General features: G+C 38.2%; 1 protein-coding gene across 1 annotated transcript; it reads right to left on the bottom strand.

The window, feature by feature from the left end:
• Nucleotides 1–1,411: 1,411 nt before the first annotated feature.
• LOC124283594 (transmembrane protein 180-like) lies at nucleotides 1,412–20,637 on the bottom strand. Its single transcript, XM_046719583.1, has 7 exons — nucleotides 20,504–20,637; nucleotides 11,002–11,738; nucleotides 9,938–10,040; nucleotides 6,904–7,000; nucleotides 6,199–6,358; nucleotides 5,033–5,238; nucleotides 1,412–4,327 (listed from the first exon to the last, which is right to left on the bottom strand). The coding sequence occupies exons 2-7, from the start codon at nucleotides 11,703–11,705 to the stop codon at nucleotides 4,092–4,094; spliced, it is 1,506 nt and encodes a 501-aa protein (XP_046575539.1). The 5' UTR covers nucleotides 11,706–11,738; nucleotides 20,504–20,637; the 3' UTR covers nucleotides 1,412–4,091.
• Between the last annotated feature and the right edge of the window lie 7,357 nt (nucleotides 20,638–27,994).

Below are 27,994 nucleotides of genomic sequence, written 5' to 3'. Positions count from 1 at the left end.
GACTATTTTGATTATACTTGAGTTTTGGCTATTGAGACATTTTGTAATCTGTTCTTGTGTTGTGTTTAGGAACAATGACTGGACAAATTAGACATAATATTTTTAGGCCAAATGTCCTTCATTTCACTGAACAAGGGTTGAAACCATGTATTATTACAGGGTCAGCAGACTCAGTAGTGAGACAGATACCAACAAAATAACATTTTGATAGTCACCTAATACATGCCAATCTGAATATAAAAATATATCCTAGTAGAGCTGTCCATCTAAGTAGACATGATCTGCTAGTCAGCTGGTTGTTGGTCACAGAAGCAAAATGCCTCCGAACAAATATATAAATCTGTATAAAGACTGACCATTATGATGACAATGAGATGACCATCAGCAAAGGACATGACAGGTACGCAAGGTATAAGGACAAAGTTTCAAACGTGCCCTTTCAAAGGCTGAGTCATGATAAGGACACTTACTGGCCTACTGAAAATTTTAGTAACCCAAGATGAATATGTTACCAAAGATTTGCTATGACCTTTTAAACATATTGTGAGAAAAACAGAAAGACACTTCATGAAAACTCTAGCATCAACCTTTATGACAAATTCAATTCTACATTCAATGTTTTAAGTCCAAAACTTTACCAGACTTAAATGACTTAACATTGCCTTGTATTGCTCTTCTAACTTTCGTAAAATTCTAAAACATTTAGAAATTATGCAGATCTTATCTTAGCCCTAGATTTTATACATGTTCTGTGAAGAGAAAATATAAATATTATTGGTATGAGTGAGTGAGAGAGTTGGAATTCACACCGCTTTTAGCAATATTCCAGCAATGTCATGGCCGGGGACACCAGAAATGGCGGAAACGAACCTGGGTCTTCAGCACGAGGAGCGACTGCCTTAACCATTAGGCTACCCCACCGCCCCCTTATTGGCATGAAAAAATCTAAATGATTGTCAGATAGCACTTTCAATTTCAACCACTATAAGGAGGAACTATTTTTTTAAAGGAAAGTATATAGATAACCTGACATTATACTACATCACACTGTCAAAAGTTTCCATAACTTTAACACTTAGCAGGCGTCATACCTTGTCTAAATTTGATGATAAGTCACATGTTCTCCAGTCTTTGGTATAAGTACAGTATTTACAAGATCAAGGGTACCTGTATCACTTCTAAATATAATTCATAAACTTTAGTATTTATAAAGAAACCAAGGACGCACACACACATGCTGCATCACAATGAAGGACAGATGGCTTCAATGAAAAATCAAAATCATTTCATGTTTGTATCAAGTTCAGTTATTCACACCACCAAAGACGAAATAAATTCATTAGAATTGAAAAATACTGCAACATAACAAATATTTTAACATTACTTAAAAAGCAAATGCAAACCTTGCTACGAAGTGGATTTTTATAGTGTTTCAAACAAGAACATTCTGACTATTATAACCGTTATACAGACAGTACTTACAATCATCCATGGCCTCTAAGGGAACAGTACGAGATGTGCATTAAGAGTTATCTCCCTTGCACTGCACACATACACATGTTCACACAACATCAATGGCACTAAAGGTAAGGCTTTTCATTGTCACACTATGAAACATCAAGGAGACAGAAATGAAATATGTTTGTCTGTATGAAAATGGTCATAAAAATAAACTCATGTCATCCAGGGGCATAATGTCAATTTACACTGGGCCATTGTGTCTCAGTAACATTTCAACACCGTCACCGTGAAAATAGTTTTCATATAGCTTTCCCCCAATCTCCACCAAATCAGATAGTTTACTCGGATATCATATCTCTCTGCATCAAGATCTCACCTCCTACATAGGAGTGGGTGAGTTTAGTTTTATGCCGTTTTTAGCAATATTCAGCAATATCACGGCGGGGGACCCCAGAAATGAGCTTCACACATTGAACCCATGTGGGAAATCGAACACTTTAACCACTAGAATAGCCCATCAGAACCCTACATAAGACCTTGTGTCAGGTGAACACTGAGCAAACTATGACCACCAAATATAAATGAGCCCTTGAGCCCAGCCAAATGAAAATGTGTGGGTTCTTAAACCAATGTGAATGAAAAAGTGTGGGGTTTTATGACAATTAAATGGCAGTTTCTTGAAATAATTTATCCTCATTTCTTTACATCAACTCAAACATTGACTTCTTCCATAGTACCCCAGTTTCTCTGTAGATGCCACTGTGCTCAGAAACAGGGTGCTTAGCCACAGTAACAATATGGTGTGCCCCTTATGATTTACATTTTGAACTGCCTTTTTCTTTCATTTTTGAGATGCAGAATTCTGATATGCTAGTCTGAAAACTTTCCTCACGTGTACTGAGAATTACGCAGCCCCTACACAGACTAGTTGATAAGTTTACCCGATGCAACCTCTTAATGAGGGGATATCAGATCTCAGAGGGTTCATCTAGCACCAAAATATCTGATTAGTTTCCTCAAGGCTTCTACAGGGCATCTGGCAAGATAATGTACACCAACTGTCCACAAGTAGTACTTGTGCATAACATGAGTGACTGAGTGAGTATAGTTCTACGTCGCTTTTAGCAATATTCTAGCAATATCACGGCAGGGGACACCAGAAATGGGCTTCACACTTTGTACCTATGTGGGGAATCGAACCCGGGTCTTGATGAGCCAACGCTTTAACAACTGGGATCCCCCACCGCCCCACTTTTGGGTAACAAATATCTCTCCTTGTTCATCAGGAATACAAACAAATAACAGGTACAAAGAGAGACCTTCTGCGTCAATAAATATTTCACGATATGTCAGTACCAAGCTTCATGAATGAAGTGTGTCTACTGGAGTGAAGGCTGCTAAAACAGATTCACAAGTGAACTGACTCAAAGTCACCACTTAGAACTTATATCTAGTCATGAGGAAGATATCATAAGATATTTCTTTATACATGTAGGTTGTCTCTAAATATTGCACAGCATAATAGCTATGAACCTGTCCCTATATGAACACATGTCACACAAGAGTTCAAAATAGAAACAATCATCTATTGCTTGAGTTTGGGGCTATTGCTTGTTTAACTTCTCAACAGAATGATCCTGAGAGGGACCAACCATTTCCATGCATACTTAAAACAGGTTTCACTGTTTTACATTCACTTACATAGTCTTATGTGCACAAAAGCAGTCAAAGAACATTCACTCCCTTCAATAAAACTTGAAGTTCCACTCCTCCCTCGTCTCGGATCTGCCCCGATTTCAGATATTCAAATAAACTAAAAATGAATGAATGGGTCCATGAGTGAAACAATACACACATTAAAATATGAATTGATAAAGATTAAAATAGGAATTCATACAGGTAATTGCATATCATGCACCACATTGTCTTCAACCATGTGTTGGTGAATAGTGATATCTGTACATCTCATTGATTTAATATGTACAGCTACATTGGCAAATAACATTATCTCCCTTTGCAAACAATGGAGGGGACACACCTGCTCCTCTCGGTCATTCCATTGACTTATCTGATCACAAGCATTGGCAAGATAATTATACTATGTAAAATCACAGCTGTACTCCCTTCGAGAACACTGGAAGGGCAGTTCCTGTCTCTATCATTTCACTGACTTCCATCCAAGCATAAAATGGCACAACATAAAATACAGTCAATTCGGTGGCTGCAGACATAAAAGTGGATATGTCTGTAATGGCTCGGGGGGATATTTAAGATTTCTGGGACTTTTCATGGAGATGGTTGGATTCAGAACTAATGCCTTTCACATGGTATGATTTTCAGATAAAAATAACCTAAATATACACATTACAAAGAAGGATCTTTGAGTTAAGCGTAGTTGTACAAACATTTTGATTGGTTTGTTGAAGCTTTGAAAATTTCGATCTGTATGGGATGAATATACAAACCGAACCCTCCCTCCACACACTGAACACTCCCTCCACGATGAACACTCCCTCCAGTCAATTAACCCTCCCTCCCTCCACAACGAACACTCCCTCCACAATGAACACTCCCTCCAGTCAATGAACCCTCCCTCCACAACAAACACCTCTATCCACTGAACCTTCCGTCTACACATGAGAGCCACTGAGAGCTCCTTCTCTGGCAGACTTGATCTGCGCAAGACGACGTCCGTGAAGAGAGAACTGTGTCCACACCAGCAGCTGCAGTGCTGCACAGATGATGGGGACGTAGACAAGGAGATGAAAGCAGCCCTCACGATGAACAGCCCTGGTACCGGTGTCCATGTCGTTGTAGCTCAGTTTGATGGAACCTCCCTGTTTGCCTGACTGGAATATGTCATGACCTGAGTGGAAAGAGGTTTAAATGATGATAACAAAATAATATGTGGCATGGCATGTGTGTATGTCACAAAGTAGATTCATGTATGGACCAGATAAGGTTGAACCTTTGGCCTATGACATTAATACAGTCATGACTGTGGACAAAATAGACACATGTGTGCGCACATACGCATGCAAAACAAAAACAAAATGAAAGCCCAGGCAGGTCCAGTTACAACTAAAATTTAATTCAGGATATTTATGATTCTACAGCAGAAATTGTGAAGTGGGACACGACAACAACATATATAATATAGATCTGATACATGGGACATAAGAGCTTAGTATTATCTTAAGAGTACATAAAACACAATGCAAAAGAAAAGTTAAAAATGCCTCCAAAATTACCAAAAGGTGCTGGTTAAAAAATGTTGAGTTCAGTTCAAAGGTTGCATAAGCCACAACTGTACATGAATATCTGCAGGTGAGTGAGTACTGTTTTACACCGTTTTTAAGGAACATTCCAGAATTATCATGGCAGGGGACACCAGAAATGGGCTTCACACATTGTACGATGTGGGGAATCGGCCCTAGTTTTTGGAGTGACGAGAGAACATTGTAACCACTACACTACTCCACCACCCCAGGTTTCCTAAAATACCACTTAAATTTACTTCTTTAGAAACTGTTATTGAACATTTGGAATAGTTTTTCACAGTGTTTCCTACCTGTCTGCATACTGAGTATCAGTGTTCCTATAAGTGGGGCCAACGTCTGTCCTGGCTTCGACACCAGTGCAGCTGTACCGAACATGAGTGCTGAAACTGGCTGGCGTCGATCATGGATGACATAGTCTTCATCCACCAGGTCACTAATCACCAGGTTCAGCAGCCGACAGGTGCCCTCGGTGAACACCCGGTTACTACAAACAGATGTCAGTGAGTGAATCGTGTTTATTGTAAGCCAGCAACACTCCAATCATATCAAGTCTTACCAGACAAAACAGTGATTAAGAGCAAAAGCAATGATCCGCACCAACAGGGTAGGATGAAATGTCAGCCAAGTCAAACAGCCGTACTAATTTATCCCAATTACATTCAGTTTTTATGACAAACCTGAGTAAAGCTCATTCCTCTTACAGACTTCTTTTAGTGGCAATTTAGAAGTTGGGAAGTACAATATTGAACAAACTTTATGGATAATAACTTCTTTTATTTTGTGAGTGTGATGTTTCGGTACAGGTTCTTGTACTGTTGTCAAGCATGAATCTGTATCAAAACGTCGCACTCACGAAATAAAAGAAGTTGTTATCCATAAAGTTTGTTCAATGTTCTCATACAGACCTATTGTTACTTGTATCAGAGAAAAACAAAATTAGCTAGATTGTGGTGAGATTTTACATTTTTTCAAACTACCAGGTATTTCTTTCCTATATTTTCATCCAAACCATTTTTTTCAAAGCCAGGTTGTTAGCTGTATAAAGCTGCTGTAAGACATCAGCATTAACTCCTGCACAAAACATTCATTTCTTGATTTACAGATTGCACTGTAATACATTCAAGATACTCAGTTGTTCTTTTGAAATTACCTTGACATAGTACCATTAATCTGCAATACTGGTAAAAGTCAAAAAGTGAGTGAGTGAGTTTAGTTTTACGCCACACTCAGGCATATTCCAGCTATATGGCAGCGGTCTGTAAATATTCAAGCCTGGACCAGACAATCCAGTGATCAACAGCATGAGCATCTATCTACAAAAGTCAAAAAGAGTTGGCATGTTATAATATCAACTCTTTTGAACCAGTGGGTCAGTAAATCTATCAGATCAAAACTATGGGCTCCCATCCTTGAGCATGAATGATGATGGGAGGTCAACTTACCTTGCAATAAAGATACACATAACAGCCATATCTGTGCCGACCCCACCAGGAACATGATGACACTCAGAGTCAGCTTCACGACAAACAGGAAGTAGATGACAGAGTATACGCCAAACCTCCGACACAGTTGTAGGAAGTACAGGTTGTTGATATGTGGAGCTACAAATGAGATACCTGTGGCAAATAAAAGCACTTGTTGCATTAACATGAGTACCCCACTCAGACTCAGTATACCCATCCTTGTTTAATATATGTTGTATTAGGGATTACACTTTCTTAGTAAAGTACAGATGCTAGTACAAATATAAGATTTGACCACTTTCTAAATAGCATTGTGGAATCAGTCCTTGTATCCCTAAATGCTGAGCACAAGCAGAGTAACAAGTACCATCTTTTAACAACATTATATGACATCAACAGACATGCCTTGACCAGACTAGCTGTACTTGTGATTCTTGCTGCTTGTTAAAAGAATCCTTGTGGCACTAAACCCCAAACTACCAAGCCTCATTTCAGTACCCAGTGAAATCTTCCTGGTTCTGGTCCAAGAGAAAGCATCCAGAGTTCAAGATCAGAACATCAAGTGCAGAAAAACGTTATATTATGCAAATAACGTATGTAAAGGTTCCTATGAAGATCACCCCTAAGTTAAGATCATTCAGAAGATTGGAATACCACAGTCCAGACTAACAAATTTTCTCTGTTAAGCCAACTCTCACCTATGAGGAACGAGCCTGTGCTTGGACTGATGGCATCTCCCAGCAGGTTCTCCAGGAACAGGGGGAAAAAGTTGCTGTTGAAGTGACAGTGAAAAACCTGAAACAGAGTGAGTGAGTGGTTGAGTAGGTGAGAGAGTGAGTGGTTGAGTGAGTAAGTTTTGGGTGGGTTGTGGGGCTGGGGATGGGTTAGGTGAGTGAGTGAGTGTACAGGTTACAGAGTAATTTTTACAAGGAAATTGTCTGTTATTAATTAACGTGAGATACGCTAAGTCTAATATATACAAGCCATGCAGTAGCATAACTTGTCTCACTTTGCCAAGACCTCTTGCACGGCTGTCATTATACAATAAGCAGCAATGTCACAATGCTTTACAAAAGGTATCACTCAAACCTTTCAAGCTAAGCAGCTGCATGACATATTCATTATTTCAGTTTCTTGACATTTAACATAAAGTATTCATGAATAAATATTTGTATTCATAATCCTATATTCATGAAATATATTTGCCTCATAGTGTATTCCTTGCAGCCTAATGAATACTCCTAAGCCTAACATCTACATCTACAATAGTGCTGCTTGGATTTGGCCCCCGGGAGTATATAAATCTGAACCACTCTGTCATGGCTGCATAAACCTGAAGGCCTCCTGATGACCTGTCATACTGTAAAAACAACCAATCCATCACAGACTGTGCAGCATGACAGGGGCACATTTGTTAACTGACTTTGCAAATGCATTTGTGACATTTAAACATGTTTAAAATGTTCTTTTTTATAACATAAGAAAATGAAAAACTTTATGGTGCTCAACTTCTGTTTAATAGCATAATAAGTGTTTCAATGTAGATTTTACTTTGTTCTCAGGCTGGAGAAGGTACAAGCGAATGATGATGGATGTATACAGTGATAAGCAGCAGATTCCCATTACCAGTAATAGGTAACTGAGTAAGTGTAATCCCAAACCTAACATATGTTACATTTATCCACTTTCTAGAAGGTATATCGTATTCATATCTTTCAGCAATGGGAGCTGTACCTATTTACACTAGTCAGAGGGGCACATAAAGAGTGAGATCTACGTGAGTGAGTGAGTGAGTGAGTGAGTCAGTGAGTGAGTGAGTGAGTGAGTGAGTCAGTCAGTGAGTGAGTCAGTGAGTTAAAATTTATAGTCACATAGGCAATATTTCAACCATAATGTGACTAAATAAACACATATATCTGGATGTAACATAATGCACAGTGTATTAAGGATTAAAGATCAGACCTATTTTTCCATAAAGTTGTAATTTCACCCTCAAGATATTAATGGCATGTTAATATTCCTAATCGCTTGCTCAAATAGCAATGTCATGCTGTGCAATCAAACCTTAACGACCAGACCAGGGCTAACCAGCAACCCACAGTTGTCACTGACATCAAAGCCATAAATAAAGATTGACATGAGCATAAAGTACACAAAATGGAAACCGTCTTAAACTGTGAAAAAAAATCTCAGGAGTGTTTGCCAACAAAACAGTCTGCCATAGCCCACTTCCCCAAACAACAAACACTGTTTTGTGTGTGTCTCTCCAGTCCACACATATTGGAGTAGTGGGCTTTTGTGTCACATTTCTCACAAGGGGACAAATCTAGTTTGGTAGGTGAAGGCAAACTGCTGCTTCTGACCATCCAAGTACAACCACAAAAACAGGAGATTTCTAACTGAACAACCACATATGAAGACTGACTGACTGAGTTTGGTTTTCCACCGCTTTTAGCAATATTCCAGCAATATCACGGCGGGGGACACCAGAAATGGGTTTCACACATTGTACCCATGTGGGGATTCGAACCCGGGTCTTCGGCGTGACGAGCCAATGCTTTAACCACTAGGCTACCCCACCGCCCCACATATGAAGGCACAACTTGAACAATTTGCTTTAAACAACACAGTATGATTGAGGCCTTGGCTCCAGCTAAAGGATCTGAACATACAACTTAGCGAGTCTGTAAGATTTGTTTGGAAGGTTATGAGATATGTGTTCAGAATAAAAAACAATCACTGTACTCAGTAATGACTAGGACTGAGTATTGGCAAACACATAATATTGCAATCCATATTTTGATATTTTGACATATTGGTAGCTAAAGTGTTTCACAGTGAGTGACACTGACAGTACATGCAATATACATGTACTGTAATTTGATTTCAGAATTCAGAAGTTCAAACCAAGCAAAGGCAGGGCTCCAGATAATTTTTCAACATCAGGTGTACATATTCCTTATTTTTCCAATATAGGAGTACTGGAAAAACTTAAGAGTACATTTAGAGTACTGAATGGAATTTAATGGCATATCAGTAATGTTGTTTTGTTTCATTCGTGAACACTGTATATGCCCCACAACATTGCTACTCTTGTGTAAACAGGTCAATAAACAATAAAACAATACTTTTTCAGATAAATATGTCTGTAAATGACCATACACCATTGCTGTGGTGGGTATCTGCTACGTTTTCTAAATTATTTCCCACCGTATCGTGCATATTTTCTATCCATAGTATGATACATACGCCGATACGGCCCTTATCTGGAGCCCTGCAAAGGTAAGAAGAAAAAGGGCGGCTGTGATCCATTTGAACATGTCCACGAATATTTCAAAGATTTTCTCCACTTTTCCAGTGGTCAGATATACCTTGTCCTTGACACTTAAACCACCTTGCAATTTTAGCAGCCAGACCAACCCAAGCCTCTCAGGCTGAGGTCAAGAAACCCTCCATCCAGTTAAGCCGCTAGCCATGATAAATAACTGTACGGTTAATTCAACAACCTTCTGATACAGAGAAAGTCGAGTTCATGCTCACAAGGGGGGAGGAGGTGTAGCCTAGAGGTTATAGTATTTGCTTGTCACGTGGCAGACCCAGGTTTGATTCCCCACATGGGTAAAATATGTGAAGCCCATTTCTAGTGTTCCCCGCCATGATATTGCTGGAATATGGCTAAAAGCGGCATAAAATCCCACTCACTCACTCGCAAACTCTCAAGACACTGCTTACCTGTATCAAATTCATTGCAGCAAACCATAAAAAGTTTTTCTGTGAGAGTAGCTGGGATATGAAGGACTTCGTGGGCGCACCTTGCGGAAGATCAAGGTCTTTGCTGCAAGACAAATTTACAATAACAATTAAACTCTACTTTTTCTGACAAAACCAGAGTTCAGATTTATTCTCATTTGTCCAACCAATCTGTCTCCCTTGGCTAAAAACTAAAAATCTGACATTGATCATTGATAGTGCAATTAGCCTTGGGTTTTCCGGCCTTGTCCTTGACTTTCTGAAATGTCGCCTGTTTCAAGCACTCTATTGTACATTCTGTTTGATTCAGCATGCTAGGGCTGTTATGATTCACCCACATATTTGGTGATTCGAACCGTAGCCCTTCATGAATTCAATTTGTTATTCGGGGTCACCAGAACCAAATATTAACGAAAACTTACACTTTTTTTAAAGGAGCATGTTTCACTTGACCCCTTATGTCCTTTTTGAAAGTGAGATATGCAAGAATGGAATATGCAATAGCCTTGCAGTAGCGCAGGTCATGCTAGTTTGCCAAAGTCGCACATGGCACTATCGACTATAACTATCACATACCAAATTTGAGTGTCATGAGATCACTGGTTATTGCTGTGACAAATTAACACTGTCAACATGGGCGTTCCATATTGTGCATCAATCACTTAACTACAATATTGTATTCGTGAATAATTATTCGTATTAGTTACCCAATATTTGTGATACATATCATATTCGCCACATCGTGTATTCATTGCAGCCCTAATATTTGGTGAATCCAACTGTATCCCTTTATGAATTCAATTGTTATTCATGACCGCAAGAATCGACTATTGACGATTTTTTTTACTAGAGTTTGGATGTTATTGTTCAAAATGAGACATGCAAATTGGAACATATCCAAGCCAGGCAGTATAACAGCCAACACTCTTATATATGTAATTTGACAGTAATGAGGTCACTGTTCATTGTTGTGATACATTAACACTGTCAACATGGTTAAAATATGTTAACTTAATGGATACAGAAAAAAGACCAGTACAACTCACCTTTCCTTTGATATATACTCTTCACCTTCCTTGTGCTTTTTTATGTAATATTTTTTCAATAGACTGGAGCTCAACAAAAACCCTACAAATGACACAACAGCCAGTACACAACAAAAACTTCGAAAAGATGATAAATCATCCTTATTCCAAAAGGCGTAGGACATAAACACAGATGCTGATCCCATTGCAGAAAAAACTGAGCATTTAAAGTTTAAACTGGTCCGAATGTCTGCCGAGACGGACAAATCAGCTAGCAGGGCGGAATGATGAAGGTCCAACATGGTCAGAAAACCATCATACAGGCACAAGCACACCACAAACTGGAGCCAGGGGTAGGCCCAGGGGATCCAAAAGGCTATAAACGATATCGCAAAAAGTGGACCGTTGATTTGTAAAGCATTGAATCTTCTCATGACGATTTCATACTGTGACGTTTTCCCTGAATTATTCAAATACTTGCGATCACTAAGCCATCCAAATAGGGGGTCATTTAGAGAGTTCCACACGAGGAAAACACCCTCGCCCACCCAGAAAGAGTATTTGTCGATCTTGTAGACGGAGACGAACATGTCAACATGGTAGAGGAGGAAGATATTATGGAGTATTGCCATGAAGAAAGCCATCGATCCATAGCAGATGTCTGTTGGCGACTGGATGCCCATGATTGGCCTTTTTAGCAGAGTCGCTGAGTATTTGAAGAACATCCACAGATTGGTCACCCTATCAGTGATGTTGACCTGGAAAATAATGTGAAGTCTGTGAATATTACATATTTCTCAAATAATCCAGTATTACTGATAATAATCCATTATGATGACATCATTCTACTGTTTTTGCAGTAGATTCTGAGTCAGGAATTCACTGTTAGAACTAGGACTGTATCATCAGTATACCAGTGTACCAGTGTACCAATGTACCACTAGGGCTGGCTAAAAACAGGTACATATAAGCTGCGTATCTGCATAAATTATGCAAATATTTATGTGAAAACTCAATTCCTATTAAGTCTATTGCGTACAAGTACAGTTGAAATTTTGTAAATATTCAACAAGTTTGATACCACATGCATACAAACACAAATAGATAAAACAACTGAGGTATATTGAGAGGTTCTCTTTCGGCACCTGAACTTGGCAACTTGCAGTCTTTCTTATCATTTCTCATATAACTGATCAAATATTAGTAACAAACACATAAACCAACACAAACGAGTACATAACTCAATGACCCAAAAGGTTATCTGTAGCTCTGTAAAAATATTGATAATTGTAAAAATCATTGATGGAAAATTGTTTAATGATTATCAATATGAGTATTGTGTCATTGATAGTATTATACATAAACTTTTCTGAGGAAATTGTAATCTATTCACAATACACAAAGTTACCGGTAGGTCTTTTTTCATGGTTTGCATCTAATTGTGATCAGAATGCAGTTATGTTAGTAATACATACATAAATATTCCACCAGTCACCAGTGACACAAAATACCTTGTTATCTTTCTGTTACTTCTCCAACATATATTGCTAATCAATCTCTATGATCTATTTTGATAGCCAGCCTTATATACTACAATACCCTTTTCAAACGATACATATTGCAATATATTTTCTGACAACTGGCATACTGGATAAAACTGTATAACAAAATTTCTATGGTTTAAGTTAAAATCTACTCAGACTTTCATTTACCTCTGTAAAGTACAGCATTTTGTCAGTTAATTACTGAAGGGAAACATCAGAGGTGAATGAAAGTCTGTGCACTATAAATTGTATAAAATAAAAAAATAAAAATCAATAAAATATCCAACCTATTTTATATTGTTATCAGAACCATCATTTATTATTAGGGCCTTAGTATGGAGAAAATATGATCTGCATGTACAATCAGTATCACTCACTGCCAAACACTTTAGCAATATATAGCAATACATATCACATTGTATGGATGCCAGTATCACCATATGTTGCAATAAAAGTTATTTGGCAATAAACAGCCCTAGCTAGAAATGAACACAACTATAGGTCATTGTTGAATGTTATGTACAATTTATGGATCAACCATGAAATGGTTAAATATTCTAAAATCACTCAAATCTGTTGAGTCCAGAAGCAGACTAAGTACATTGATTACGAAAGCGGACAAAACAGGCCCAAGGGGTTATTCTCAAAATTTCTCCATTATGTACAAATACATCTCTCTCTGTGTCGGTTTATCTAGTCAATACTCAATTATTGTCACAGTGAGGATAGGAACACCTTTCTACGACATCTTACATCATCCCAATTTGATAGTGATTCCCAAACCCATCCTCATGATGAAATCAAACTTAAATCTTTTTTTAGCATAATACAGATATTACAATATGAAAAGAGTTATGTCAATTTCATTAACAGGGCACTGTCATAAAGCTGTAACATTGCTAAGTGCAAGTTAAACATAAATAAAAATAGAATATACAGAAATGAATTCAATTGATATAAAAGTGAGTGAGCAATAACTATAATTATTTTACATTGCTTTAGCACTCGTACATAGCCATACCTTTTTAGTAGTTAATCTGCTCATCTTCAATATGTATTTCCAAACCTACTGCAAACCAACACATGTACACCACCAAAAGAATTACTTCTACTGATCCGAGTTTGCACATACACACACCCTCAGAAAACACAACTAACCTACATCATGTAGACATCTCAATGTTATGCTCATAATCATGATAATCAGTCTAATTATCTCATCATTAGACAAATAGTCACCTGAAACCAAGACCTTTCCATCAGGCCTACAAGTAATCAATATGTTGGGTAAGTGTGCCCTTACAAAACACTGAATTTGCTAGTTACAGATAAGACACATGCCTAACGTTAACACAGTATATCGATCAGCTGTGTGTCTATTTATAACATGTAGTGATGACCTTGACTTTAGGATCATAATCATGATGATGCAGCAGGAAGTACCAGTAATCACTTCTGTCAACACTATGGTCAGATCATGCTGACTTTGCAAACACATCGAAATAGTTGAAGTTAGACTCAGATATCATATTTTCAACAAGCAAAAAAGTAAGTTAAATGGTGGCCATGTATTTTGCCCACATTTGCCAGTTTTCAAAACTGTAACATATGTTACATCTGTGTGCTGGCAATTAGGTGCAAAAGTAATCTCAAATGTAATGCAGTGTTCACGAATAATGTCTGACCCTCTGACAAATCCGGTAGATTCGTCAACGGTCCGATAGAAGTTTGCAACCCTCCAGCCCCAGTGTCTGACTGTATATTTCACAAAGACTTTGACTGAAGTTGTTGTATGTAACATGTGAAACTTCATTGCTGTTTATGAATGTTATGTTTCTTAATAATTCCAATGTCAATTATAAGAAATGTTAAATCTGAAATGTCTGTTTAATTTTATTCTATGGGTCCTGTGAATTTTCAATGGGTCAGACAGACATCTGAAACTTACAGGACCCAACGTCCTGTTACTTTGAAACACCATTCGTGAACACTGGTAATGGATATTATATTTGACCACATTCTAACTAGTATTGTGTATTCATGTTAAAGCTGTGTTCTCAAATTATATGTAACAGGGATTCGACACGGAAGTTTCAACACAGTGAAAACATTTTGACCTTAAACAATGGGGTGATGAGAAAGTCACCTTGACATTTTATACATGAATTTCAAACATAAATTTCATAACAAAACAAAGTGCTGCACAAAAACAGTAAGTTACCATAATAACAGTATTTGCCAAAAAAATAATTTACAAAGCTGCTGACAGTGACATTCAATTCTTAAAAAACACTGTCATTACCTTGCCTACTTTCAGCTGATATTCTGTGGGCTTGAAGACATTCAATCCATCCACATACTGACAAGTAGTATCTCCAAAGGGTGTATTTGTTTGGGTATGCAGGCACATGCGTTATGACTGTAATCTTATCTTACTTCCACGGTATCTCAATTTATTCTAATATGACTGACATCGTGAATGTCAAGCATAACCTTTCCCATATCCTGTTAAATCTATTCATTCATAAATGTGACCAGGAGACAATATTCCAAAATATGCCCCAATAACATTTGTTTGCTGTACTAGTGTTTACTAGCCACAATTTGACTAGTGATATTATTGACTGAATGAGTGAGTGAGTTACGATATATAATCACTTCAAGACACTTCCGCCATAGCATGATTAAAACAAGTCATATATTGATACAAGAAATATACTTTGTTATGAATTCTGTCGACAAAGGAAAGTAAAACAACTACAATGGTACAGATTTAGATATTAAACTTAGCACTGAACTTAAAACGAACAGCAATATAACACGGTACTATAGATTGCCAACAACTGATGGTAGATCACCTTACTTATAGGGACCATGGGGAATAACTGGATTTAAATCATCCCTGCAATCGCTGGCGATAGTTAGGAATTTTAACCAACACTAAAATAACAACTAAAAAACAATGGTAAATAAAATATACCTTAATGATATGGACCCGGGGGCAGTGATATTATTGTTAGTATACAGTGTGAAAATATAGACTGTTATTTTACCTTGCATTACGATACATGTTTTTGATTGGTTACTAAATGCAGCAATAGAAAATAGTAGTAGTCCTGCTTGTAATGGGCAGTATCATACACTGGCCTTAATCCATGCATTAAAAAAATCAATTATGTACAGAACAAATATACATTATTCCCAATCAACCTCAAAGGCAAATAGATAGAATCCTTGATAAACCCATCTTACCCATGAGAACTGATCAGACAAAGGCTTCAGGCAAGTTATCAGTAACGTAGGTTGTGTTAAATACCAGCCATCATGAAGACCCCAAGGATATTTAGGTGTGGTAGTCACCCAGTACATTATTACAGACATAATGTCAAACAGTTCTACATGAACACAACTAATCAACATGCACTCCGCTGAAGGAGACCCTTAAGGACGTACAAACACTATTACATACACCCAATTAGATCAGTAATGGGGTCACTATATTGATTAATTGATAATAATCTGTATAATGCTTCTGTCAATCAGATTACACTATCAATCTTATGCCTGGATGGATGGTAATGATAAAAGCTTTCATGTTCTTATAACACTATGCCTCACATGCTGAAAATTGTGTGAATGTAGATAAGATGTCGATTTCTTCTTGTTAGCACTCTTATCAATGTTATCTATAAAAGGTTGTACTAATGATTTATGGCAACTAGATACAGACCCTGACAAATGATTGTGAGTTTGTGACTGAGACAGTGTGGTGGGGTAGCCCGGTGGTTGAAGTGTTTGCTCGTCGTGCCGAAGGCCTGGGTTCCATTGCCTACATGGGTACAATGTCTGAAGCCCATTTCTGGTGTCCCCCCGCTATGATATTGCTAGAATATTGCGAAAAGCTGCGTAAAACTATACTCACTTACTCACTCATGACTGAATATGTCTGCTAGATTAAGTTTAAATGATCGGGTGGTCAGGCTCGCTGACTTGGTTGACACATGTCATCGGTTTCCCAATTGCGCAGATCGATGCTCATGCTGTTGATCACTGGATTGTCTTGTCCAGACTTGATTATTTACAAACCGCCGCCATATAGCTGGAATATTGCTGAGTCCGTCGTAAAACTAAACTCACTCACTCACTCAATTAAGTTTAAAAGGAATTTAGTGTCATATGGGACTATTAGTATCAGTAATATCAGCTGAGCTTCCTAGAATGTACCAATATTTAACATACCCTGGCATCGTGTTTAAGTCACTAAAAAAGGTAGAACTCAGATGTCAGGTCAATATTGATTTTATTAGGCTATATTTTTAGATGATTTCTTGAGTAAATTTCCAAGATGCAGAGACAATTTCTAAAAATGTTGTGTGAACTGATTTTCAGAATTAATTCCTACTCACAACAGACAAGCTCAAAACAAAATATCAATCCAATACAAATTTTTCTTCTAATAATACTATAATGAGATGAGACAAACTGCATGATGAAAGATTGAATGGAGTGCGTATGTATGTGGTGAATACATATTTTTAGGAGTGAGTGAGTGAGTATGGTTTTACGCCACTTTTAGCAATATTCCAGCAATATCACGGCGGGGGACACCAGAAATGGGCTTCACACATTATACCCATGTGGGGAATCGAACCCAGGTCTTCGGTGTGACGAGCCAACGCTTTAACAACTGGGACTAGGCTAACCCACAGATTTAATAAATGAATCATACGTTAGTTAGGTTCCTAAAATTATATGATATATCATTTTGATGCGACTACTGCCTGACCGGTTTACCGGCCTACAGTGTCTGGGGACTGGGGACGTCTTGGCCGGAAAACCGGCCTACGGTGTTGAATGGGTTAATCAACTTCAAGTCGATGGTTTCGTTAGCAGACGCTTTTTGGGAGGCATGATGTTGCAGAACACAACTTTCGAACGCGAACTCTGTACAGCATCGTACATTGCATAAACAACACAGGACTGCGAGGTTCAGAGTTTACCATACTCCTTGCAGCGCAGCTCGTTTTGTACAGCACTGTGTAACGATGTTCGAAGTTCCATACCGGAAGTTATGTTTCGAAGATTAAAAATAGGTAGAGAGCAACGGGAATATCTTTGACAGAACAAAATAACGACAAAGCCTTTCTCAGTAAAATAGATTTAAACACTTTATTATTTCTAATCGTGCAGGTGAGGAGGATGCGATTTTAAATCGCTGCAGATAAATTTGAGTGAGATTTTAAGCAATTGATGCGAGAAAATCGCGATATCGCGGCCCAAGTCAATCCCTGATATATACTAACAAGACTTCAGGTGAAAGCAATGGTCCTTCAACATTTTTACTAGACTCAAGCCAACAGTTGAGTGTCAAACCTAACTCATGACAAACCACACCTGCAAATGAAGGCTTGTGTCACTTCTTTAAAAACTGTGCAGTATGGTAGCCAAGTAGATAAAGTGTTTACTTGTCAAAGTGAATAAAGAACCAGGATGCAATTGCCATCATAGGAATAAGCAATGAAACCAATTCAGGTGTCCTTGTCATGACACAGACGGAGTGTGTGAGGGATCTGTGTTCAGCAATGTTCCAGCAATATCAGAGCCAGGGACACTAGAAATTGTCTTCACACATTAACCAATTTGGAGAATCGGAACTGAGACTTCAGTGTGATGGGTGACTAAAGCTAAAACCATAATCACACACTTAGCTTAAATTATCTCATGTTTTGAGTACAAATATGTATGTAAGCCTATATCAAGTAATTTAAGCACTGAAACTGGATTTATACATATCAATATCTTTTAACATTTGCGATCTGGTACTGATTTGGTACAATAAAACATGGCAGTCTACAAGAATATCTCACTAACTGTCAAACACTGGCAGATACACATGTAAAATTTAGATCAGAACCCTGGGAACTGAAAGATTATCTTAATTAAACAGAGGCAATATATCAATTTTAAACCTGACATTTATTACACTGTCTAGTCCTAAACCATGGATATCATACAAAATATTCCTAGTTAAGACATTTTTAACCACAAAGGTTGATATTAATTCTTTGATTGATAGACATCATAAAACATGTGGAAGCAGACAAAGTGGCATTACAACAAATTCCAGAATTTTTCCTAAGATTTCAAACTAGATAGCATCTAATGTAGTACTTAAAATACTTGATTAGCGTAAATTATACACCCATATTAGCTTCTAAGTTCTATCTTTCTATCTCTGTACTGAATGGTACCATTTTGACAGGATTTTACAAGACACAAAAATGATCATTCAAAACATGCAAAAGCATAAAATGGACGTAGAACCATGGAATATAAAGTATCCATTATTAACATAATTATGATATCTCAAAGTACAGTACAATACACTATTCATTACTCTACAAGATCACACTTCCTGTAAGGACCCTTGAAATTAACAATTTGGGGTACACTGGACCCCGGTTTTGTGTGTTTTGGTAAAACCCTGTATTGGGGTATTCATTAAAAACCTATGCACTGGCTGACTGAGTTTGGTTAAACGCCGCTTTTAGCAATATGCCAGCAACATCACGGCGGGGGGACACCAGAAATGGGCTTCACACATTGTACCCATGTGGGGAATCGAACCCGGGTCTTTGGCGTGACGAGCCAACGCTTTAACCACTAGGCTACACCACTGCCCCACCTATGCACTGAAATACATTTAAATCTTCATCAACTGACTCAACCAAATGACCCAGACTGGTGTGAAGAGTTCAATTTTCACGATTTTCAACATCACTGATTAATTCAAACTCATATCATCCCGACACGGGGATACATGATGCACAAATGTGTGTCCAGTAAATGTAGAGAATGGACACAGACAAAACAACATACCGCACCAGAGAGACGCACAAAAATACCATGAGCAAACCTACAGTGCATCAAGAGTAGTTATTAGGGCTCCGCAATATAACCGCTTTACCGGTATATACCGGTTCAGACATGAAAACAATATGTATTGCGATACGCTGATTGAAAACCGGTATTTTGACATGCACTCGAAAGACTTCTTAACACTCGGAAATCTTTGGATGTAATTCCGTTTTATAAATTCTTCCTTTCCTTTTTATATTTGTGCCAAATATTAATTACATATTTATTTTGTCATGATTAAAAGTTTTTATTAAAGCTTAATCAAGCATGGTGATTTTGTTGTGATTTTGCTGTATAAATCAAACATTAACTCGATTATAAGTATTTTTTTGTTAAAAGAACTTCTTGCAATATATTGCAATACATATCGCAATATATGCTTTCGCATCGCAATATTTTGCAATATCAAAATTCTCTGCAATACCCACCCCTAGTAGTTATAAGTCATGACCACTGTCCACATGATCACTGATTCATTAAAGCCTCTGAAGTAACTATCTGAGCATACACTACACCACACTATTTCAATACTTTACAGGACCGTCATATTACCAGCAAAGACCTATAAAAACATCATTGATGGGGTCCCCTGGACCCCTACTTCTGTAACTCAAGGTAAAAACACTGCTGTCACTCATAAAGTCAGACAAAACATTGTAACAAATAGAGGGTTCAGCTCATTAACTTAAATGTCACTTGTCCCATCCTAACCTCAAAGTAAACTTTTAGTCTGCCAAACTGTGTTTACAATTAAATACAAGAGCTAAATTGATTCTAAAATGAAAACTTCTTATCACTGAGATCGAATTGTCGTTAAATCTAATTACAGATATTGTATATTTATACAGTTATATTCACTGATCCAGGTACATCAGATTAAACAGACGAGCAAGACAGTCAATATGTGCTGGACAAACATCCATCCACGACACCAGATTGACAACTTCGGTAGCCGATGTCCGATCACTGCATCGTTCGAATTCAGTACAAGCAGACGTCACATTTCCGGCATTCTAGTTTGTCTTATCGACATTATTAGACGATGACTAAAATACACAAACCTCCCCGTCGTCATGCCATCTCACACGTCAGATCCCGTCTGTTAACGAGCATGAGAATGAAATTGTTCGCAAGTCATGCTCCGTGAATCGTATTTGGATAACACCGCTTCTTCCTCACTCAATGTCACGCCCAACGCGTTTACCTCCCTTTAAGGTTTGCGATAAAGAGAGTTAATTCCCCCTGTTTGATTTCTCCCTTATCACGGAACATAAGGGGCCGTTCCTAATTTATGGCATAGGGTAGACTAAGGCTTACTAGGCATAGGGGTGTGATGATGCTTTTTATGGAGAAACATGTACAATGTGACTGAACCCCCACCCCCTAAGATTTATGTACAAAGTAAGTGACACCCCCCCGCTACATGTCATGTACAAAATGAACGAACCCCTTCCCATATTTTTAAGCGTAAGTTTTACAATTATTATGTGCAAAATTGCTGCCCCCCCACACACACACACACACGCACACACACCTCCCGCAGAATAAAATGGGCGACCACTTTCTAAAAGGCATTGTATTTTGTTTTACATGTTAACATATTCTATATATAATACATTTATAAATATCGTTTGGAAGACATGTTTTCAATCAAATCTAACTGGGAAAAAAGTTAATTTCGACTTCAGATTACATGTATATTTAATGGTTTCAGTATTAGCTAGCACTGACATTGAAAGAGACACAATGTTATGGAGTAGACAGATTAAGTAAATGACTAATTCGATTTATTTATTTATTTATTTATTTATTTATTTATTTATTTATTTATTTATTTATTTATTTATTTATTTATTTATTTATTTATTTATTTATTTATTTATTATCCTACCATTCATTCATTCATTCATAATTCGTTCATCATTCATTCATTCATTCATTCATTTCATCCGGTATGTACTTATCTTGACTTTCTTTTCTCTTTCATTTTCACTTCCGTGTCCGTATTCCCTGTGCTTAATGAATCAATGACAAACACTCCACGAAATGCCAGAGGCAATGTCTGAGCGCTTCTCATCCTTCTGGACCATAAATACGATTGAGTGAATAATACTTTTCCTTACACCGGGAGGCAACACTTCTGATAAACGCTTTAATCTAGTGAACCAAAACGGTTTATGATCATGAATATTTGGGGGGATCGTTTCATGAAATTATTTGCTCAGTGCTCCCTTTAAAAGAACCCCTGATGCACTATGGTAGGAAATTACGTTTGAACACATGTTTGGAAGTGCATATTATATAATGTAGTTAATAATCTTGACTCGGAAGAAACTACATGTGTGATAGCTCCTGTGGTCAAAGCCGTCCTAATAAACTTTGTGAAATATCTGTGTTATCTGTAGAACCAGGATTGGGTTCCCAATTTTCCAATTGCAGATTTCTGATTATGATCGTTGGTTTTCTCAGCATGGTTCAAGTACCAAAATGGTAATTTGTACATTTAATCTTAAAAACACCCAAGATACATCTGAGTCAGTGTTGCTTTGGTACATGTACACTGGACGCTTACATGCTCAATCACCGTGATGTAAACAAGTCAAGGAACTACATAAATTACCTATTGCCAAGGAAACGTTGCAAAACACAACATTAAATAACCAATTTCGGTTCTTGTATTTGCATATTATATTACAAATGGTCTTCGTCAGTGTATTAACAAGAACATCAATTGAGTCCGGGTTAAAGTACAGAATGGCAATTATATAAGGGGGGTTGACATGATAACACGTATCAGTGTTAATACACCCCGAGGTTAGGTCTACCACGCACCAGTACAATATCCCGACATGCAACTGCCTGCAGGAATGGAGATGTGGCGCCTACTCCGATTCCGTTCCTCAGTTCATGATTTAAAGAGATCAGAGAGAAACAGGTTAGCATAGCATTTGATTGTGCCCCACCTCCTTGCACGGGCAGGGCGTAGCCTTGGGATTAAACCGTTCGCTCGCCACGCTGAAGACCCGGGTGTGAAGCCCATTTCTGGTATCCACAGCTGGAATATTGCTGAAAGCGGCGTAACCCCTCACTCATCCTCCATCCTTGCAAGAAGATCCACGAATATCTGGACCAGGGTTGAAATGACGGATCGGATTAGATCAATGTCTGGGACTTGCAAACAAGTATTTGATCAAATAGGAATAAGTCACTGTCTGGGACTTTGCAACAAAGTATTTGATCAAACAGACTTTGCAACCAAGTATTTGATCAAATAGGAATAAGTCACTGTCTGGGACTTTGTAATTAAGTATTTGATCAAACAGACTTTGCAACCAAGTATTTGATCAAATAGGAATAAGTCACTGTCTGGGACTTTGTAACCAAGTATTTGATCAAACAGACTTTGCAACCAAGTATTTGATCAAATAGGAATAAATCACTGTATAGAACTTTGCAACCAAGTATTTGATCAAATAGGATTAAGTCAGTGTCTGGGATTTTGCAACAAAATATTTGATCAAATCGGATTGTCTACGAGTATAAACCGGTGTATGGGAGTATACAGTTGATGAAATCGGATTAAATCAGTGCTAAGGTCCAGACAAATTTCATATTTGTATGCATATTAGTGAAATAAGTAACTGATGGGATCAACTTGACACAACAAATATCACTGAAGAACGAAGTTGCCTGGATTAAACTGAAGGCGAGATACATTGTAGACGACGACGACTCCCCAAATTGGTCTAGGTGTTGATATACCGCTGATTGCAACTGACACTTACAGGGGTCCAGTAAACTGTAAGTAACAATAGGATCGTTACACTTTCTTTGTTTGATTCAACAGTGGTACTCACTAACACCCGTTTGACCAGTACCTGTACGTTTCTTATGAAAGCGTATCTTCACCATTCGAGCGAAACCGGCCCCCCGGTTCAGATTAATCTTTGCCTCTTCGATACGTAGATTTGACTGACAGTGAGTTAAATCATTACAATTTGAGATCGCTCTTGTAACTGTACAACTGTATTGTTGTTTATGTCTTTATGTGACTCGCAACAGCTCTTATGATAATGATTTTTACACGCAAGCTCACCGAAGCCATCCACATCAAACGCCAAAAGCCCACCATCAACCGAGACCAAGGATACTTCATTCCATCCGCTTATGATGCACTCATCCACCAAGCCCAATCTACTGTATAAACTCTCTGCTGTATAAACATCTCATTATCATTTGTACATCGTTGGCTTCCACGCCTGTCCTTTGTCTACTCTCTGGCTTCATCAACTTTCTGCCTAGCCAATTATGTTAATTATGTTGTTTTCTTTGTTACATTGTTACATCCAGTATATATATACTTCCCCCTTCTTCATGTTCCATTATGCTTGACAACGGTACAAGAATCTGTATCGAAACGTCGCACTCACGACTAAAAAGAAGTTGTTATCCATAAAGTTTGTTCTATATTGATTTTTAGTTTGTTTTATTTGCTGTTTACGCCGCACTCAGCAATGCTATAATTATGGCGGTGATCTGTAAATAATCGATGTTTGACCAGATAATCCAGTGACTGGTTGGTTGGTTGTTGTTTAACGCCGCACTCAACAGTAAATAATCGAGTCTGGACCAGACAATCCAGTGATCAACAGCATGAGCATCGATCTACGCAATTTGGATACAGGCATCACTCAGTCAGCGAGCCTGACCACCCGATCCCGTTAGTCGCCTCTTACAACAAACATGGGTTACTGTAGACCAATGCTAACCCGTCAAAGGTCAATAATATGTATATAGGACAGTCGGGTGTTTAGAAACTGTCACTCACTCACACACTCACTCACTCATGTCAACGGTGATGACGTAGAGTCAAAAAGATTTTAGCAAATTAGGGAAAACGAACGACATGGATACTCACCAAAGACATAACATCAGTAAGTACACATTATAGATATACAAGTGACATATACTTGTCGAACGTGAGAATCTAAATCTTTCCGCTTGCGAGGTGTGCCTACTACCATAACTTTCCAATGCTGATTTTCTTATCTCTTGTGGGACGGTGGGATAGCCTAGTGGTTAAAGCGTTCGCTCGTCACGCCGAAGACCCTGTTACAATGTGTGAAGCCCATTTCTGGTGTTCCCCGCCGTGATATTGCTGGAATATTGCTAAAAGTGGCGTCAAACCATACTCACTCACTTACTCTTATCTCTCGTCGCATTAATGGACAGAATATATTAACTTCACAGGATATGTACAGCCTAATCGCTGGTTTACTATTGTTCGTTGAGAGCAATGTCAGAGCTTAAACTAGTTAATCACCTAACTCAAGCATAAATTCAGGATAAGATATCAGAACGTTATACAGCCTGCAATTGTTTATTTCAACTTCGTGCAACCGCAGTAGTTTTGAAAGGCTGGTTGTTGACACGCGTGCGGCTCAGTGATTGACAGTTCGTTATAAACATAACTTTGTTGTTGACAATGGACACATGGGGCCACAATGTGAGTTCGCTATATCTGTCCGTTCGTTACATAGACGTTCGTCAGTTCCATCATATTTTTATGATTAAATACAAAAATGACCCCTAAAAAACAACAGTTCATCACACCGCCAGTTCGTTATAAACGTATTTTACTGCATGTTTACCCAACCTAGTTTCAGCATACATTGAGTAACGTTTTTTGTAAATAGAATATATTATTTAGGACAATGTACGCGCACTCAAAATTCATAGATCAGCTCTCGCCTCATATGTTTAGCAATCTTATATCCTTACTTTACTTAAATCTCTGCCCTGACTGAATGCACTAAAATCGATTCAATTTTTTTTTATCGTAATGTTGAATAGATAGGTAATACTAGTATATGTACATACCATCGTTGTATATAAACAAGGCTGGTTGTGTATTTTTCCAACACGTTTGCCCGATCTTTTATCTTTCTTATCTGTTACACAGACTTCACATTCATGTGTGCCTGTCTCTCGAGGTCATGGCGATAATATGGGTCTGTGTAATAGAGTTAGAAATATAAAAGTTTAGGAATAAATAGCATGCATGAATCGCTTGCATGCCATGTATCTAAATGAACACTACAAGTGTAAGAAGAAAGTAAATATGATTAAATCACATTTAAATTAAATTTGTTTAAATATGTTGTGTTTTCTAATTGGGAAAATTGAAATGTGACTGGACACTAGTTTCAAATAAGTACGTGTGTTAAAAAACCCTGACGTTTAAAGACTTTAAGTACGTGTGTTGTTTAGTTCGAGTCAGTGGGGTTGCCCAGTGGTTAAAGTGGACATGGATATGAGTGAGTGAGTGAGTTTTGTTTTACGCCACACTCAGCAATATCCCAGCTATATGGTGTCGGTCTGTAAATAATCGAGTCTGGACCAGACAATCCAGTGATCAACAGAATGAGCATCGATCTGCGCAATTGGGAACCGATGACATGTGTCAACCAAGTCAGCGAAACTGACCACCCGATCCCGTTAGTCGCCTCTTACGACAAGCATAGTCGCCTCTTATGGCAAGCACATGGGTTGCTGAAGACCTATTCTACCCCGGATCTTCACGGGTCTACATGGATATGATGAAGATCGTCAATTGAAGTTTGATAAATAATAAGAAACATTGAGACAAACGGGATCGGGTGGTCAGGCGCGCTGACTTGGTTGACACTTCATCGTATCCAAGTTGGGTAGATCAATGTTCATGATGTCAATCACTGGATTGTCTGGTGCAGACTCAAGTATTTACAGACAGCCATCACATAGATGGACAGTTGCTAAGTGCGGTGTCAAACCATCCTCGATAATCTCCTGGGTATACGTTACGATCACTCTCCACGTATACCCTGGAGTTTATCGAGGATGGGTGTCAAACTGGCCTGATGAAAATCTAAAGTGTCAATTAACTGATTTTACAGCCTCATCGGACAATTTTCTGTACGATGCACGCGAAGCATTCGACTGAACCGTATTTAATGTTGCAACGTGGAATTATCTCCCCTTTGCAAAGTCCACTATGGTCTGTTTGCAGTGAAAACGTACCGATGAATTTCACTCTAAACAAAAAGGTAAATCGAATAAAGTGAAATTAAGATTGCGAATCCTCATAATTTTACCTTGCCAATTGAACATTAAAATCTCAGAATTTTATTCAACTTAGGATAAAAGTTGTTTAACAAACTATCATTACAAGGGGGGTATGCACATCAAATGAAACACCGAGAACAAGTAGAGTTGGTCTAAGTTAACGCTCATCACGAACCGCACGTGCATTTGTTTCACTGTTCCAACTACTGCTCTTACCCCTTTGTAATACAAACAAATAATAGCGATTTCAATGTATGATCGTTTGTTAAACAACTTTTATCCTAAGATGAATACAATTCTGAGATTTAAATGTTCAATTGGCAAGGTAAAATTGTAAAATTGTAAAAAAGAGTAATTGTCTCCCAGTCCCTGAACCACATTAAATTTACTACAGCCTAGCCCTCTCTGCAATGCTAAAGCCATAAATGAAGCGAGTCTAGATTTCCTACCCGTGAAGGTGCGGGTTAAAATGAACCTTCAGTAACCCATGCTTGTCGTAAGAGGTGACTAACGGGATCGGGTGGTCAGGCTCGCTGGCTTGGTTGACACATGTGATCGGTTCCCAATTGTGCAGATTGATGCTCATGCTGTTGATCACTGGATTGTCTGGTCCAGTCTCGATTATATACAGACCGCCGCCATATACTAGTAGCTGAAATATTGCTGAGTGCAGCGTAAAACCAAACTCACTCACTCACTAAATTTCCTTTGGTTCTGGTATCTCTGTTTTCACTTGGGCTCCTTTCCAATTTAAATGGGGTTATTTGTTATAATCAAAATTATATATATATATATATATATATATCAGAGACTAAGCGTTAGTCTAGTTTTTGGTAGGCAAAACATTTTCCCAGTCTAACGGTTGAAACAAAGCCAATTAAAAATACTGTGGAGTAAGAGTGAGTCTAGTTTTACGCCGCTTTTAGCAATATTTCAGCAATATCACGGCGGGGGACACCAGAAATAGGCTTCACAGAATGTACCCATGTGGGACATCGAACCCGGGCCTTCGGCGTGACGAGCGAAAGCTTTCACCACTAGACTACCCACAGCCTCTGGAGTAAGAGAAACTCCCTTGATCTCGCAAATGTGAAAAACATTGATCAGTTTCCTTGAAGGATATCACCCTAGCATATAAGTAGTTCTGTTATTTGTTTATTTAGCTACTGTCGTATTGATCATGCCCCCTTGGTGTATGTTGTTTGTAACCGACACATTTGATATAAAATGTTCTAGAATGGAGTGAGAAAGTTACGCCGCTTTTAGCAATACAGCAATATCACGGAGGGGGAGACCAGAAATAGGTTTCACACATTGTACCCTTGTGGGGAAGCCTAATGGTTAAAGCGTTCGCTTGTCACGCTGAAGACCCGGGTTCGATTCCCCACATGGGCACAATGTGTGAAGCCCATTTGTGGTGTCCCCCGCCGTGATATTGCTGGAATATT

This window comes from Haliotis rubra, unplaced genomic scaffold, assembly GCF_003918875.1.
Source record: "Haliotis rubra isolate DU_JTF1 unplaced genomic scaffold, ASM391887v1 Scf318, whole genome shotgun sequence".
Classification (NCBI taxonomy): Eukaryota; Metazoa; Mollusca; class Gastropoda; order Lepetellida; family Haliotidae; genus Haliotis; species Haliotis rubra.
The sequence above is the reverse complement of the archived record's forward strand: the minus strand, read 5'-3'. Positions and strand labels throughout refer to the sequence as shown.